Here is an 18998-nt window from a genome sequence, read left to right as displayed (position 1 = left end):
AGTAAACCACTATGGATCTGGGACAAGTGTGTTGAGATGCAGTAAAAGAGATGAGAAGTTTAGCTTGATATAATGAGGTCTATGCATATTTAACACAAGACGTGAAATGGCATTCTGATGTGGCATGGCTGTGCTGCAACTCTTGGCAGATCGTTCATTTTTAGATTTAATAATGCACTCCCGCATCATCAACATCTTTGGAAATCTACACATCTCTAACAGTGGGAGGAGGCTCACTGTACAATCACTATGCGATTCTCATCTCACCTCAGACAGTATCTGCTATTTGTGTCATGATTTGTTTAAACATAGTTTTTCAATATCATCTAATTGCTGAGTGATTACCAGTGCAGCATGGCTGCCTGGCCAGCAGCGTAATAATATATAGCACAAGAATCAAGCCAGGGAACAGTACATGCAGATGAACATGCATTTCTCTGAATGATGTTATTTCAGCCAAAGTCAATAGCAATAATTATTGATTAGTCCTAATGAGTAATCAACAGTGACAAGGCAAATGCATGGAAAAGCTATTCCTAGTTCTTCACTCACTGTACTGCATTACACTGCATTACATTGATGCAAAACGCAGCTAAACAATTGTCAGTTGCAGAACAAAAGCACGTTTTTGCTTAAAGCATTTTTACTAGTGGACAAATAAAACATTTCTTAGTAGGATTAGCTCAAATATACCTCATTATATGCCTTGTTGAGACAGTAGATCAGACTCTAAATAAAGGTAATATATAGTACGTATATATAGTATAAGTATGATATAATGCTCACCTTTTACAAATTTAGCTAATCCCGCTGTTATATGTACAGGACAAAGCTGTACAATTTTCTATCTTATGTTGTATTGTTATTTATACCACTACTCTTTAGCTCAGATGGCATGACAGTGACTTGGAGTGAACCTAGAAAAAAACCCATATGTTAAACGAAGTTCTACAGCATTCCTATATGTTCTGCTGGACATAAATGAACACTTGTAAGAGTCAATGCAGCACAGCTGGTGTTCGTTAATAACTTGGGATTTTGCTGTAATAAGTACATCAGACCACCACAAGAAACCCAAATATAATACTCCATCCTTATAATTGATGTAGAGAGAGAAGCAAAGTGAAAGATAAGGAAAGTGAGAAGGAGGTATCTGGTGGATAATATATCACCAGGGAGAAATAAAGTGTCTGAGGAACAGATACAATATCCTTTAGTGCCTCTGCCCTACAGGATAAAACACACAGAGGTGGCCTGAGATGGGGGGAGAAAGAGATAGAGCGAGAGAGAGAAAGAGGAGGAGTGAGACTAACCCAGTGCTAGCAGACCAAGACGAAAATCAAGAAACAAATTGACCCACCTACAGAGCAACATAGTAAAAAGCCTCAGAACATGACAAAGGAAGCCACAAAAAGGTGATTTTATTTTATGTTTGTTTTTTTTTACTGCTTTTAATCTCAGTGATTTATTTTATTCTTTTTTAGTTTTTTTGTTTCTTTTCTTTTTTCAAGTAGGTCAGAATTGCAACCGGTGCTAATTGACCTCCAGAGGTTCAAAAATTAATCTGAATGTATTTAAATGTAGACAAGTATATAACAGGTTAAAAGCACTGCCAGCTAAGAGAAGGCAGTCACGCCTGCACTACAAAAACTTCGGCTAGGGCTAAAGGGAGGGGCAGGCCAGGTGTAAGCTTACAGGGGGAGAGAGAGCGCGCGGGCAAGAGAGGGCGTGCGATCACTGGAGTAATGTTCATGATTATTCGAGAGGGACCAGCAGTGGACGGCAGTGCGGAAAGGATGAGCACTCCGCAGGAGAGGACACCAAAACAGGTGTGTCTGCATGTCTGTGGAGACAGCGCAAACTTATGGCTTTTCTGTTTTACGAAGATATACTTGACTGGTGTTTTGACTGTGATATATAGAGGTTTGAGTTTAAATGAGTCGGGTTAATTCAAGTGTGTGAATATGTTAGCGTGTGCCTGGATACGTGATCATGTCCATTTCTTTGTCGTGCTTACTTGCTCTTAATAATGCGACTGGTCTACAGCTGAACAGTTCAGTCCATTTAGGCGAAAATGAGGAGACAGGCTTAAAATATTAATGTCGTGAAATTGGGATGGTCATTTAAAACCTTATGTTATTGTCAAAGGAATAGCCATGTGTCCAAACAAAAAGAATCTAGGCTAATATTTGAACATTTATGGTCTACATTCATGCTTAAAGATGTAAATGTGTTATTTGCAAAAGTTCATGTAAATTGACTCCCAACCACTTAGGTTATCTTTCCCCTGTTTCTGCGTTTTGCTGTAACTGCTTTGCACTTCAAAATGGGGTGTTTGGATGTATCTGTTTCTTTTAGAGGCTAAGACATCAGTAGATTCATAAACAGACTATGTGGTGGCTTGAGCTACATCCCCTTGAAATCTTGAAAGCTTGAAATCAACAGTGTGAAAGGCTAACCTGAACAAAAGTCAGAGTGACTTGTGTTCTAACTGAAGACTTACGTTCTACCCAAGCTGAGGGATCTAGGGTGATCGCGGGTACCCAGGACTCATGTTCTTATAGCACCAACACAGGGTACTCATGTTATGTTAATACCAAGATCTTGAGTTCTGTTGATTTCTAGCCTATACTATCATTAAAAAGGGCTCAGGTTCTAACTGTACAATAATCTTGGTTTTGACAGCTTGGGACCTACCAATACATAAAGGCGCATGTTCTGACATTAACAATATTCAACAATATGGAAGTTGTATGTTATACCAGAACTTGGGTGCATAATATTGCAGTATTGGACTGTTTCTTAAAGATAATTTACCAAAAATGAGTGTTTTCATATTATGAATACTAAAGGCTCATGTTTTTCATAAGGCACTCTAATGTGACCTCAGATCTTCAAGTCACTTCCAGCACAACAAGTTAAATACCAAGTGAACAATTCCAGTAGATGGTGCCGGAGCATCAGTGGACAGATATGTAAAGGTAGGCAAGGGGTGGAGTAACTCAGTGACTGTGATAGATGAAATAAGCCACACCTCTTGATTCTGACAGGTTCAGGCTGCCATCAGGAAGAAGGTGGAGAAACAGAGAAAGCAGCTTGAAGTGAGTGTGGCTGAGGTGTTTGAGAGCAGTGCTCAACCTAAAAAGGCACAGAGACACAGGCACTCTGCACCACCTGAACAAAGGGCATATGAGGAAGAGGAGGAAGATGAAGGGGCTGTTTCTGTGATGGAAGAACAGCAAGAGATAGATGAGGACAAACTAGCATCCATTGTGGAATCCGTTTATGGCCATGTAAGAACATATAATGTGCATACACAAGCACACACACACACACACACACACGGACACACCAATATCCTCCCCAAAACTCAGCCGCCTATGGTGTTATAGTTCTGATAAAATATGACTGATCAGACGCTCTATGTAGATGAAAAGGAAAAAGAATGCAGTGTGCTTCATTCTAGTTTTCTTTCTGTTTAAATCACACACACACACACACACACACACACACACACACACACACACACACATTTTCTCTCTCATACACACACACACACACACACACATTTTCTCTCTCATACACACACACACACACACATTTTCTCTCTCATACACACACAGACACACACACACTTTCTCTCTCTCTCTCTCTCACACACACACACACACACACACACACACACACACACACACACACACACACAAAGCCTACCCTACATTTGCCTTTATGCACAATGACATTACATAACCACAACATTTTGGAGTCAGCATGTTACGAGCTGTAGATCATCATTTAGCCTCAGTGAGCCACACAGGACAAGTGGGACAAGAACATGGTGCTTCCATGTGCATTTCGCTGTGACTCCCTCAGTCTGCTCAGGCATAAGGAGAGAAACATTGTGCACCTGGTCTAAAGCATACCTTCAGATAGCATTTAGCATACTTCCCTCTATCTCAGGGGCAATAGTGTAAAGTGTCAAACAAATACTCCATAATATCATTAAGCACAATTTTTAAACATTTATACTTAGGTATATTTGATTTGCACTACATTTAGTTTTACTCCACTATGTGTAGGTTTTAATTTTTACTTTCTTTTTAGGTGCTTTTTGTAATTATATTTCAGGCTAAAAATATAGATAAATGTAGTATTCTACAATTTACTGCTGCATTTATGAAAGCCAATTGAAATGTGTTTTGTTGGTTTTTTCTCTTCTACTGCTCATTCAGTGATATCAAACCTGCGCATGTACACCACCCACTGCAAACTGACTGAATTTTCTCAATAGATGTATTTATACACAGCATAATAATTTATAAAATGCAATGGTTATTTTATGCACAGTTCTCCTTCAGCATGGATTGATGCTAGTTTGCTGCTAGATGTGTAAATCAGTGATGCTAACATAAGTAGTACATAAGTGTGTAGCTACTGATATTTCTTCTGAAGGCTCATAGCAAAACTTGCCAATAGCGATATTTAACTTTTACATATCCAACTACAATGTTATTTATATAATCATGGAAAAATCTGTGTGCTCTTTTTACACACAATCATATTTTCACATTATTATTATAAAGACCTGTGCCTTCTTGAGCATGTTGTAAAGCAGATATTTTAAATTCTTACCCATTAGACTTCATACATTCACTTACATACAATTTTGAGACAGGTTCTATTTTCAGTTAGCTTTTACACTGCAGAGCAAATGCGATGCACCTGGTTCTAATATTCAAATGTTACTGAAACCCTAAGAAGTGTCTTAGATTATAGACAGAAAAAGATTCAGGTCTTTTCTCTAAATAATCGTGGTAGGTGGCAGTCAACCATCGCACAAAGAACATTTTAAGTGTCACAATTAAGGTTGAAAGCATGTAGGCTAGCTACCAAGCTCATGTTCAGTGTACTCAGTATATCAATAACGTGTTCTGTTTCGTCTTGGTAATGAGGTAACAACAATCTATAAAACCACATCCTAGGCTCACATTTCACTGTCAGAAAAATTAAGACAGGAGGAAGTGAACTGTTTTTCAGTGTATCCATGAGGCAAATTAAGAAAAGCCTAAAAGGTTCTTTTCAATGATTAATATCGTTATTTCTTATAATTTTCCGCAGCACAACCTCAGCAGTGCCTTTAATTCCAAGAAACATAGCATTTTCCCTTTCAAAGGGAGACATGATACATTTTTACCAAAACAGCAGCAAAATAAAACAAAATTATCCAGGAAAAAAATATTACTTTGTTTTTCCCTAAATCCGTTCTCTTGTCTTGCCTGCAAAACAGTAGGACAGTATGAGACTGTGCTGTGATCGTTCCAATTTTGGAAGGCTGAAATTATTTGCCTCCTGAACTCAACTGAAGTGCAGTGAGAATCTATACAAAATTAGTGAGTTTTTTAAATACTGTTGGATGGATACTATCAACGATCATAGATGGTGTGAGACAACCATTTTAATAATCGGAAAACAGAAAATTTATCTTTTAAGCATGTCCGTCGAACGCGATCTTAATATATTCTTCATTGAGCGGTAGCAACGATTTAATATATTTTTCTCAATGTGCTGTGTTTATCATCTGCGCCTCCTGTTCCCTGGCTAAAATCCAGTCTGTCTTTTGCGTGAAAGTGAAAGCATTAATCATCACAATTCTCCCGTCCCCGAATGGCCTATATCTCCTGTTACACAAAAGCTAACCCAGTCTTTTCTTGTTCCCATAAATTAAGGCATTCCTTTGAGAGATCATAAGGTACATCCACAAGTATCTTATGTTATGGCCACTACATGATGCAAGACAGCAAAACCCATGGCCCAGAAGCAGGATGGCTGGCCTAATTAACCTTTGCTTTCATGCCTTTAGCCAACTGAATGTTTGCCCACAAAGAGTTCACTTCCAGAGGTCTGATGACAGTCTGACGCAATATGAAAGATTAAGGATCCGTCCGAACATAGACCGCACTCTCGTGCTAGGCTGCTGGCCACACTAGGATCATTTTACACTGTATTGTAAATCACTTGATACTGACATCACCAGCAAGTAGGCAACAAGAGAAACCTAATCTCAAACACTCACCTTCCAGGAAAAGGGAATATAATGTAGTCATCTTTATTTAATTGGTTTAGAGACGAGCTACATCTAATGTTAGTCCTTACCACAACCAAACTGTAGCCTAGTCGGAATTCATCCAATCCAGCCAATCAGAACTGAATATTTTAAGAACGAGTGTAAACCACTTTTTCTCTCTTAAGCCTAAGAAATTGTCTTGGCCAACTAATGAGGTAAATTCTGACATGGCCCAGAACTCAGTTTCTCAAAATTAGCATTTATGCTACAAAATTTGGGGGGAAATTGTTCCCTGGCTAGTATGGATTTCCAGTAGGGAGGTGTCAAGGTACGAAAAGCTTGCTGTATCAGACTCAGACGTTTCTGATAGGTCTGATGCCATGCACTTAACTGTATCCTCTGAACCTCGCTTTGTTGAAAAATATTTATTTGTCCCAAAGTTTTGGGTGGAAGTTTCAGCTGTAAGAAGTAGCCGAAGTAGCCGATTGATTAGTTTCAAAAAAGGTTATGTGACTAAGGTTGACGAAGTTGACAAGAATCACAATATTACAGAATATTCCTCAAATCAGAGCAATTCATTACAGAGTCAGTGGGCCAAGCAGGATAACTGATGATAATGGAGCACTGAAATATAATTAGTCCTATGAGACACATGCCACTTAGTGTCACTCTGCGGATATGGCATGTTAGCGCACCCACACAACCCTGCGCGCACTCACTCACTCACAAACTCTTGTGATACTATCTTAGTGGACGCACACTTGAACAGAAGTGTGTATTACTGTAGGTAAATAACACTATAACTACAACTAAGCAAAAGCTAAATCCTACTCACCACAAAGAAGTCTTTAGTTTCGTACACATACAAAAAAACCCCACATACTAAACACATACTAAATACACATACAAAACACATACAAAACACTAAAAACATATACAAAATACTGCAAAATATCCCTGCATTGTCAAATCTTTATCACCATTTGTCCCCACAAAGAGCTAAATAATATAAATGCAATAATAAATGCCCCCCTCCCCCCTGTGTGATGCAACACAACTGTTCATCATGCAAAGCTTTCTGAAAACAGATAGTAAAGTGCATACGTACATACATAATCCTGGACACACATAATCCTATGGAAAGATGCATGCACATACATACACATACATTCCTCTATTACTTTTAGTCAGTGTACATGATTTCCTGTGATCATGGAGCATTTGGACTCCACATAAAACAAATATAAGCCCACACGCACAAGTTATGCAATACAACACAACTGCTCATGCAAAGCTTTCTGGAAACAGCTTGTAAAGAACAGCCCATCTGGTCATACACAGTCTTATGACAAGCACCCTCATATGGACAGATACAGACACACACACACACACACACACACACACACACACACACACACACACACACACACACACACACACACACACACACAGAAAGATAGATAATACCTATTATTATCTTCTGACTGATTGCAACTAGTCATTTGAATGTAGATCACTATATAAAAGTGAATAAAATTTTATAGTACTTAATATCACTCAAAAAATTAACAGTATAGACCGTTCATGTACTGCTTAAGTGTCTATTCTATATTCTATTATTTTCTTAGCACAAAATACAGGTGGCACAGGTGGACATGTGTGTCTGAGTGTGTAGAAATTAAAACAATAAAGTAAAGACACCTTGATAAAAAAGCAGTTTCTCTAAAATAAGACTTGCAGGTGAGGTTCTGTACACTCTTGCAGAGTGGCAATGATTAGGTTAGGATAAATGGATGCACTTATTCAAGCATTGGCAGACATCTAGACAAATATACTTGCACACTCGTTCTTTCTCATTCTAGCTTTTCTTATCTTTCCTGACCCTGCATTTCCTTACTGCCTCCTTCTCTCTTATCATGCATTTTTCTGCTTTTAATCTCAACTGTGGGATTAAAAAGGGCTCAGTTTTCTCATCTAATACTCACCCTTGCCCCCTCATGCCTCTCTTTGTCTCTCCTCTCTCTCTCTCTCTCTCTCTCTCTCTCTCTCTCTCTCAACCAGCTTGTAAGGGTCATTTGCATGAGGCAACAATCAAGGACGGGGGTTCGAGCATGAACAGCAAGAACAGAACGAGATGCAAAGCCTTGTAGAGTGAGCGAGAGCTGTGAAAGATGGGAGAAGGAGAGCAGAGTGCTGACTGAGCAGAACACAGGCGGCATCAGACCCATTATCAGATGCTAGCTGGAGTGCGTTTAAGAAGTGAGCAAACACACAGAGGCTCAGATTTGCATTGCCGCATTGTTTTCACATCCATCTGGATCATCTGGACATTGATCCCTCGACAGTAGGTACCTATAACTTGGTTTGTGGCCTAATGAAAGATTCATAAAACTGAATGTAGACTGTTTTACAATAAGGGCTGAATGCAGATCATGCTTTGTGTTAGGGCTGTATGTACGTAGAATATAGCTCAGAGTTACACAAGAGTAGCTCAGAGTCTTACAATTGTCCCATTCTCTAAAATCAGAACATAGAAAGACAGAAAGAGTAGAAAAGCTCAGAGAAAGAGAACAGGAAATAAGGAAAGCAAACAGAAAGGGCAGGAAAGAAGAGCCAATCTCTGTGGACTAAAGTGATGGGAAACTGCACCAATCCATCAGTAAGAGACAAAATTAAGAAGGTAAGGAACTTACTTCAGAGTCAGTGTATTATAATGTGTGACCATATTAATATAATTTAGAAGCAGACAACTAAAAATTGAGGTGTAACACTACCAAATAACAGTGTTGTGGTAGATCAAAAATATAACATTTTTTTTTTTGTTTGTAGATGGTCCTACATAAATCACAAAATATTTTGTGATCAAGTATTTGTTCATATATAAATCCATAATAGATCAATCCTAACTGGTTTGTATGTTTTAACTGATTTCTGGCCCTGCCCTAAGGATGTGGCTGAGGGTAGTGGGGCAGGGCCAGGGTCAGTGGTCCAGCCTCTGAATGAGCTGGTCAAAAACTGCACTGTGCTGCACAACATCATCGGACCTGCGTGCATCTTCCTCAGGCAGGGCTTTGTCCAAGCACAGCTCGTATGTATATAGAGACATATTTTTTTATCGACCATCTGAACCCTCATCATAACTGAAACCTCATCCCTTCATATTGTCATTCTAACAAACCTTCATGGAGCCTCTTATCATACCCTAAGTAATCACTTTCATTAAATAAGTGCAACATTTTGAGCATTTGCTTTCTGGATCATTCCATATCAGATCAACAAAATCAAGAAACCATCTTCATTTTTTGACAAGAACCATCAAGTAATACTTACCCCCCTCCCCCCCTTTTAAATTCTTATCACAGTTCAATCCAAGTTCAAAGAACTAACTTTAAAACTGAATTGTGGTTCTCAGCTTATTCACATTTAAAGCGTGACAAAACACGTTATAAAAGTACTCTAAAAACACCTTTGAAAATAAAACATGCAAAAAATAAAATGCTCTGCTTTATCCAAATATTATTTTCACAAAATAATTCTCATTTGACATAATTTTATACATTACACAATGCTTATGATGAGTGAAAACTGCTCTCCAACCTAACACTCATTACAACAGAAGCTGATCAAATCAGAACTGCATTTACAGCAGCATGATCTAAAAGACTGAGAAGATAGTGCCACTTGGTGGACACTCAGAGCACCATAATCCCCTGAGGGCAGCGGGCATGACAGCCTGAGTGTGTGATCCTAATGTGTGTAATATGATAAAAGTATCTACCATAACAGTCATGGTGATGGGTATTCTAAAGCTGAAAATGGAAGAAGAGCTATGAGATTTCCTACTGATGCACTGCTTTTAGCACCCGTATCCAGTATATTCGCAGTGTGGTCAGAGTGCTGGGTATGTGCTTTTAAGGGTCTTTCCCAAGCTAAAACTCCTAAATCTCCTTATCTGTGGCTGTTGCCAAGCAACATGCCCGTGGTAATCTAGCCAGCGAGTTCACCTGTGGACTAATGCATTGTGAGCACAAAAATGGATGTCGGCCATGTTGGGCTGAAACTTCACTGCTCCACATGTACATGTTCTCTTCTCCAAGTATGACTCCTTCATACTTGGTATGTGTGTAATGGGTTTCTAAATATTAAACTCTATGATGGACCTGGTGGGGTGGGGTTGGTGCTTATTTTTTAATTACTTTTTAAAATATCTCCAATACCTTTTTGTTCTCATGCAACAGGACAGGACGCTTCGGCCAGAGGAGATAGAAGGTACTTAGTGAGATCATCCATCTGAGAATCAATTTGGTTACAGGAAACTCCTCTGCAGTCTAACCCTGTGATATGTATGTGTAGAAATGCAGCAGGCCTTTAAAATGTTCGATAGGAATAAAGGCTACATCAACCAGACTGATCTGGGTGAGTGTATGAGGTGTATGGGATACATGCCCACAGAGATGGAGCTCATCGAACTGAGTCAGCAACTCGGTGAGTGATATCAGCAGAGATGCACAAATACAACTACACTCTATGACAGATGGTGAGGCTCCAAGTAAATGTTGGGGTTTTTGTGTGTGTGTGTGTGTGTGTGTGCACTCTGTAGGTGGGAATAAAATAGATTTTGATGATTTTGTGAAGCTGGTGGGGCCTAAAATGCTGGAAGAAACTGCAGACATGATCGGGATCAAAGAGCTAAAAGACGCTTTCAGAGAGGTATATGCACACATTGTTTCCCCACACACGGTGTGGCATTTCTGCTTGGGACACAGTCTGCCAGATAAGGCCAACTGCCAGTGCACAGTCCAGATTCTTTGTTGTATTCAGCTCCTAAAATGCCTGGGAATTTGCTTTTGTCCTGAATCAGGCATATTCAGTTGAGGGGAAAAACTGCACAGCACAAGGCAAAGCACTCTATAATTGGGATCGGGAGTCTGATCTCTCAAGTTTGAAAACTCTCATGATCTACACTGTTGTCTTTGTTGTAACTACATCTTGAAGCATGCAGCATTGCATTTTGTTTGTGGTCTATATGCATTTTCTTTTTCCCCCTGGCCTTTGACATTACCAGCTAAGCACTAGTAGTTTGGCATACCCTTCTGAAGAGTGGGGAATGTTGCTATTTTCTGTGCAATCATTGAGTGTAAGCCAGATCTAAAATGAGTAAGAATGCTGGCCTGACACATTTCTGATCCAGGCTGCTTTAACAAGGGGCTGTCCTGTGTTGCATTGGCCTGCAGTTCGACTCAAATGGTGATGGACAGATCAGTATTTTTGAACTGAGGGAGGCCATAAAGAAGCTGATAGGTGAACAACTGAATGCCATAGAGATCAATGAGATCATCAAGGATGTGGACCTCAATGGAGATGGCCAGGTGGATTTCGAAGGTGAGAGAGAATGGTGAATGAACCAGCTATGAGCAGTGTTTAGCCTGATTCACACTCCTAGCTCTGAACACCAACTTCCACATATGGTTTAATATACATAATTCCACACATGAAATTCTAGATGAGGCATTACATCAGGTTTGTTGAAAAGGAGAAACATATACCTGAGCAGGTCAATGGGTAATCAGCTCCGAGAGGGGCAGTCAGTCATGCTCTCATATCTGACCATGTTCATCTCTAACTGCTTCATTCTAAATTCTTGCTTGTTTTTTTGTATTTCATTAAGAATTTGTGAGGATGATGTCACGCTAACAAGATGCCAGAGAGGATCTTCACTAAACGATCTATTATATACACACATAAATGGACTAATATAAGTTTAATATTGGGTAATTTTTTCTAGGGCAATGAAAGAGGACGGAGGAATTTTGTACTGTTTTTTTTTCCTGTTTAGTTGTATTGTAAGGAAGTGTTTAATAAAGGACTTTGGTTATTGTGGTTTTCCTCTGTCACACAGCACCAACATTGTAAAAGGTTATGTACATATGTCTGTAGGAAAATGTCTTTTTTGTAGTAGACCTAACTGAAGTCTTCACAATGAAGCTTGTGAATATACAGTCAGTGCAAAGCACTGTTTTAAACTACTAACACTGTTTGGCTTAATTTACACTGTAAGTAGTGGAAAAATTATTTTACCATAAAGCTATTATTATTAAGACAGAGGTAACTATGGATTCAATTTGTTATGGTTTGCTCATTTTGGTTTAATTTAGAAATGTATTTTTGACAGAAGGCCAAGCATATAAATAGCTATAGGTTAGTATTAATTAGGCAGCAGAGAAAACTCCAGAAAGTTGCTAGTAAAGGCATATTGTACCCCTTTCTAGAAGTATGCATGAACATTTACTCAGTCTGAACCACAAGAGAGTGCCATTTACAATAGTACTTTTTCTGCAAATGTGCACTAGGCAATTATTAATAAATAATTTTTCCTTAATAGTCTAGCTGCTTCTTAAGCTTCAACACTTATCTTTCTCATCACAGGCACAAAGCAAATGCCTTAATGGTATTACATCTTTTAGCTTTGTTACTTTAACGGTGATAAAAATCTATTAGACACCAGCTCCTTTATTAGAAACACCTACCTTGTTACTACATTCTCTGTCATATAGGCACATATTATATGTACTTCAGACTGTAGCCCATTTATATGGATAGGGATGAATCAGCAACCCTCTCCCTGACCACTTTCTAGCCAGGCAAAAAAATGCTCTATGTGCCAACAAGGTAGTGGCATGGTTGTGGGAAGTGAGCTGGTATAAGAAAGACAGCAGTGCTCCCAGAGTCTGGACATGTGTCAACACTACTGCTGGGTTAGGAGTCCGCCACAACAAATATATCTAGCCAGCAGCAGCCATGATGTCAGGAACTGAATACAGATGAAGACCTAGAGAATGTCTAACACCAGTTATGCATGGCAATACACTCCACTATACATCTACAAAGTGATTCCAACAAAGTTGTGTTTCTGACAGAGTAACTGGGGAATGCATTTAGTAGTTGAAGGCAGAAAGTACCTGGGCAATGTTGGTTCCAGATACGTTCAACTCTTAACTTTTTTCCAAACTAAGCTACATGAACGTGTACATGAGGAAACAAAATCCAACATTAACATACATACAAAACTGTCTCTTGCCTGCATTTCTCAGGGCTTCTGAATGTAGTTATAAGTATTTCTGCCTTACAAGCTAAAAAAAATGTGAGACTTCACAAATCTTTCCTTAAAGAAAAAAGAAAGGGAAAATCCCTCCTAATACAAAAAAAAAAAAATCAATTAGCCATGGGTATATGGAAAAATAATGAGTGTTTATTTTAAGTAGACATGATTGTTACTCAGTTATGTACCATAGAAACATACCTTGATATCACGATTCCCTAAATGTCCTTGGGAGTTTTGTTTGTCATTGAAAATCAGGTTAAAACCACCCTAACAGGTGACTGATATGACACATTTTGTTGTGGCATGACAAAGCAGTTTCAGCACTGCTCCTTCTGGTTAATGGGACCATTATCTGGACACATAATCACACCTCTAAATGGATGACTTCAGCCCAGGTCTCTGAGGTTCTTAAAAAGCCCTTTGTAAACAAATCCCCCAAAGCCTATGAATGGCAAGCTTCCCTCCAACCTGTCCTAAATACAACCCCACTCAACACTATTGATTAAGGTCTTCTTGAAAAATCTACATACTTCAGGAGGGGATGTTGAATTAAACTCTGAAATACGGTTCACCTTGCTTGTGCCATTTACATAACTGCAGAGTTTAATATCCCCTCATATGCTCTTGCTTTGCGAAGCCCTTGAGCAGACATGTCAGCCGACTGAGGGAGAATCAGATATGTACATTGAAGTCACCCGATTTAAAGAGCATTCCAGCTCATTCCACTCCACCAAAATCTTCACACCTTCACAGGGCCGTTGCTGTTGATTGGGTCTAGTCCACTTCTTTAGATAAACATCATGTAAATAAGGTATAAGATAATTTGATAAACATCAGGTAAATAAGGTTTCACAAGACTCAAACCTTATGTTCTACAATATTTTGAGTTCTGTGCAAACGAAAAAATCAAGTTGAATTTTTTTATCAAGATGAAATGTGTCTTTTAATACATGGCACACAAATGTTTGACTGCAGACCTGTACTGAAAAGACATGTGGACATAACAGAGAGAGGACAATAAAGAGCAGGTACATGGAGATCAAGCTAACAGTTCACCAAATAAATACCCATTACAGAAAAAAGAGTAATTCTGAATACTGTTAGTGAAGCATAGTTCCACATAGAGTTAGAACTAGTAGCTCTACAGCAGTTGATGGTGGCTGTGCAATGGGAATCAGGTGAAGCCCTCAGGTGTGGAGGGAAAGAGCAAGCCACGATGTCAGGAGGCTGAGGAGGCACAGGGGCTGAGCACCGCTCCTGTACCCTGATGAGTCTCTCCAGGCTTTTGCTGACAGAGGGGAGCAGTGAGTGTCAGTGCGAGGTGGCAGCTCAGGAAGTTCACCCACGCCCGAGTGCTTGCTGCTCTCTGCACACTGATAAACCTGGCCTGCTGCTTGCCCTGCTGTCCTCAGCTGCTGTGTCCTGTTACTCGCTCAGCTCTGTTCTAGTTCCATTCTTAAATGCTTGTCACCCCCCACCAAAAAAAAAAAAAAAAAAAATCACACTTTTGTTCATTGCAAAATCTGATGAGGTTGCAAGCAACGCTGAGCTGGACGCCACGACTCCCCTCCACGAGGAAGAGACTGCGGGACCATCTGGTGATGTGATACACTTTCTGCCCTTTCTGACTGCCCTGATGACATGCAAATTGCAGTTGATCTTTAATTTCCCTTTCCGTGTGACATCATGGACATGCTTTTTGCACAGCACATCTCGCACTGCCAGTGGAGCTGGCGTTAACGTCAACGCAAGTCTTCGTCCAAAGCTCCCTTCATTTGGTGGCAGTGAGGAAGACCGTGTAGGCAGTCATGGATCAAACTTGCCCTTGGTCCTGTATGTAGCTTTTCTACATGTCAAGTCCCCTCTTTTTTGCCCCCATGTCCAGGCCATGAGCCTTAACACTATAACACTATTTTCATGTATGTAATTAGCAGGCTTCTGGTCATGCTATGCAGAGGAGAGTCATTTACACAGAGATACAAAAAAGAGGGCAGTGGTGGCTTAGTAGTTAAGGTGCTTGACTTGTGAATGGGAGGATGCTGGTTCAAGCCCTGCTGATATTGGGCCCCTGAGCAAGGCCCTTGACCCTCATTTGCACCTGTCTAGGTTTGGGCTGCCTGGCAGCGTTCTAGCCCACACCACTGATGGCTTGGCAGTGGTATTTGGTACCACTGTGATAGTATTAGTAGTAGACATTAAAAAAAAAGTAATCCAAAACCTCCCTTACACACACTTTATGCTCCTAACTCTCCACTTGTCATTATGTTTTAATTGATAATTATGTAAATAGTTAATGCATAAATGAGTAGAGGCAAATATATGTGAGTTAATTTCTGCAATACCAATTTATCACTACAACCTCACAGTCTTTAATGGTGCCTGATGTTGGCCATTGCAGATTTTGAAATAATGCTCATACATATAGCTAAGGAGCTCAGTAATATCACACAAATCTAAGTGATGGTTCTGTGATATAGCATTGTTTGGTTGATTCAGAGAAACAAAACCTTTTTAATCTTCTGCTACTAGCATTTATGCTGACACCATAGACTTGGATTTGCATGCAATAGTCTGTTGAATTTGATCACTGAACTTTAACTATTCCGACTCTATTAATGTCAGATGCTTAGTTTTCAGAACTAAAAAAGGATGGAATTCTTAATTCTCAGTTACCTCTCTTTGGCATTTCCAAGCACGAAGCTTTATTTTCTTTACTCCCTCTCATTGCTCCTGGTGACAACACTAAGCTGTTTGATGTAACCTAAAAACCCGTAGTCACCGATGACACGTCAAGCTAAGGGTTGTGATCAGATTTATTAAAACAGCTGCTCAGATGGTATCCATCACGTTCGTGGAGAATCCCACGACTCGTTTTTAAATGATAACGATTTAATTCTAGGAATGGCACGTGACAACATATAGTATTGCCGCTACATCTGAAAACAAAGTGACTTACTTTGTTAAGTAAATCCAACGGTTATTCTTTAGCTATATCTATAATTATAGCTAACTAACTAGAGATGTGTTACTTCTAATCTGCACTTTTGTAAACAGCTAGGAGAGCTGTATTTCTAACTTACAGTTACTTACACAGACTTCGTAGCTCGATTATTCAGCACATACCAAACATGTTCTATTTCAAATCAAGTTATTGTTTTAAACACCTTCTTGTTTACTATCTGCAAGTGCTCCAATGATAAACGCATAAGGTATAGCGCCACCTATGGTTAGGCAGTTCATACTTGATTAAATGCAATAAATACATTTGGTTGCACACGTTCAGGGAATATTTGACTTACTCAAAGGTCATTGATTCATAGAAGCTTTATTTAGTATGTTTTTGAAATTCAGCAAGAGATTCGCAAAGAGGATGTTTGGTATAGTTTGGTTTAAAGATTTTGGACTTTTATTGAAATTGTGTCCAGGATTTTGCACAAAGCGAGATATGCCTAGATCATGGTTTATGCCTTTTCTCATCTCTTCATCTCTCTCCCTCTTTCGATCCTCCTTGTAGGGTATGGAATAGGCTGAGGGCTTTGGCATGGAAACATTTAAAAACTAAAAGATTGGAAGAAAAAAGCCATGGCACAGGAGAGAAGGAGAGGGGAGCATGTGAAAGGAGGGGTAAAGGTACGTTTCCTCCACACAGACAACAGCACTGTAAGAGCCTGAGGGTCCATAAATACTAACACCTTTCCCCATCCCACAATAGGAGTAGGTAGGTCTGCCCAGGCTGGGAAGTGTGGTGGTGTCAGATGTCTCTTCTCCTCTCCTTCCTCTGGCACCTCTCTGCTTCTCCTCCAGTCTGTCTCCTCCGCCCTTGAGCTGGCCCTCACTTGGCGGCCATGGTGTAGCAGCCTTGTGGATGCCACTGCATATCACGGATACGCCTCACGGACTGCATTTGGGGCCAGCGGGCACCGTACTCGTTAAAGTGTCTGTACTCGCCCTTCTCCAGCAAGTACTGGCTGCCACGGTAACCGGGGTACTGGTAGCCCACCCATCTGAAAGGTGTGAGAGGTCATTTGAAGACATCATATTGTGTTTCACAATAATGTGTTAGGTGCACCATGCAGTTCCACAAAACAGAAAATCTAAAATCAGTTGTACATTAAAGCCACCAAATTTTGTAGCACAGTGACTCTACAGGACTGTGATCTACAGTATTATAAAACATACATATTAAATTCAACTCTCCAGTCACATATTTGAAAAAGCTCGGTAGAGAGTAGGACTTCAACACTGAGACTGGGAATGGGGGGTGGTGTGAATGATTGCCAAAAGCCTCCGACTTACGTTCCACAGCTGACGATGATGCTTCCCACTCTGTCGGTGAAGCCGTAGGAGTACAAGCTGGGGACATCATCGTCCATGATCTCCATCTTGCGGCCCTTGAAGTTGCCCACCTCATACAGACAGATCTTGTGCTTCTCAGGGTCCTGGGAGGAAAGCAGAGTTGCTTGGGGAGAGATTCACCATTGCATACATTTTAGAAAAACTGTAAAGGATTTGAGATAAAGAAGGGGAGGGGAGGAGAGGAGTGTGTGCATATTTGTGTGTGTGTGTGTGTGGGTCCATCTCCACACCATTCTGACAGGTCTGAAGGAGAGCAGGTAGTCATTCCTTTGGCTGTTGCTCCAGCAGTCCCAGCGAGGGTAGTCGCCCTTCTCCAGGACATACATCTCTCCACAGAAGTTCATCTGCTCCCAGCCCACGAAGCTACAAAGAGAGTTCACGTGAAAACCGTGCCCAGAAACACACACCACACAGATGCATTGTTCACTGGGACAAGCTTACGGGCCACATTCCACACGCAGTGAGCGAACTTTGTCCATGCCCATTTCACACACATTCTTGCATTCGGCGTTGATCTCAATCATGCGGCCCTGGAAGTTCTCCTGGTCAAACACGTACATCTAATAGGTAGAATGAGAAATAGTTTGTGTATTAGGGCATGAGAAGTGTTAGTTTGTGTTAGGAGAGTGTTAGTTTGTATGTGTGCTTTTTACCTTGTAAGCTATCATGGGCATTTCAGCTTTTTTGGGCTGGGCGGCTTTGCCGTCTGTCTGGGAGGTGGCCTTTTTATCCCCGCTGGAAGACATGATGCCTGGAAAGCGAGAAAGAAGACAAAGAAGTAGACAGCAGAGCTTAAACCACATACAGGACTAGATCCATCATTTACTACATGAATGACACAAAAAAGGGTGCTAAATTAGGATAAGGAAGAATTAGCAAAATGCTAATCAATTTACTAACACTGTTCTAGCAGAACAGTTGCAGAAGAAACAGATAGAGCCTCTGGACTTGAAATGGAGGTACTCCGAGGACCAGATTACAATGGCAAGAATTAAAGAAAGTGTACGTTTTGAGCAAAGTTAAAATTAACCAAAACAAAACTTTTCTTATAAGCCTTTCTTATAGTTCCTGACATTTCTGAGCTATTATAGTATTTTATAGCATGTTTGAATTTGTATCTTTGCATGTGTAAATATATGTATGCATACTTTGTTGTCTTACCCGTGCGTTCGGTGCGTATGGTGATGCCCAGACTCACTCTGAGTGTATGTTCATCAGGTCCTGCTTCTGACTCTTATACCCTGGTGTGGTGTGAGAGGATAACTCCTCAACAATGAGACTTGCTGACATCAGTGCACATGCAGAAAAGAACGCCCTCATCATCATCATCATCACCACAGAGAGACAGACACACATACACAGCTACAAGAACTAATGTACCTCCACATAATTCTGAATAATAATGAAGAACGGTTTAAATGCTTTTATTGCTAAGGAGTCTGGCAGTTTTACTGTATCAGAGGAAATGTTGCACAA

The 18998-nt window shown here is 40.1% G+C and overlaps 2 protein-coding genes across 2 annotated transcripts; one reads left to right on the top strand and one right to left on the bottom strand.

Moving 5' to 3' along the window:
* The first annotated feature begins 1745 nt into the window (after positions 1 to 1745).
* cabp2b (calcium binding protein 2b) lies at positions 1746 to 11906 on the top strand. The gene is made up of 7 exons (XM_026999407.2): positions 1746 to 1829; positions 3051 to 3293; positions 10303 to 10333; positions 10418 to 10549; positions 10665 to 10774; positions 11299 to 11446; positions 11733 to 11906. The coding sequence occupies exons 1-7, from the start codon at positions 1746 to 1748 to the stop codon at positions 11756 to 11758; spliced, it is 774 nt and encodes a 257-aa protein (XP_026855208.2). The 3' UTR covers positions 11759 to 11906.
* Positions 11907 to 16998: 5092 nt separating this feature from the next.
* On the bottom strand, positions 16999 to 18764 carry crybb1l1 (crystallin, beta B1, like 1). Its single transcript, XM_026999378.2, has 6 exons — positions 18684 to 18764; positions 18176 to 18273; positions 17964 to 18082; positions 17753 to 17885; positions 17463 to 17605; positions 16999 to 17170 (listed from the first exon to the last, which is right to left on the bottom strand). Exons 2-6 carry the CDS (start codon positions 18266 to 18268, stop codon positions 16999 to 17001), a joined length of 660 nt encoding a protein of 219 aa, XP_026855179.1. The 5' UTR covers positions 18269 to 18273; positions 18684 to 18764.
* Positions 18765 to 18998: the final 234 nt, after the last annotated feature.

This window comes from Electrophorus electricus, chromosome 12, assembly GCF_013358815.1.
Source record: "Electrophorus electricus isolate fEleEle1 chromosome 12, fEleEle1.pri, whole genome shotgun sequence".
Taxonomy (NCBI): Eukaryota; Metazoa; Chordata; class Actinopteri; order Gymnotiformes; family Gymnotidae; genus Electrophorus; species Electrophorus electricus.
Note: the sequence above shows the minus strand (reverse complement) of the source record. Positions and strands in the feature narration are given on the sequence as shown.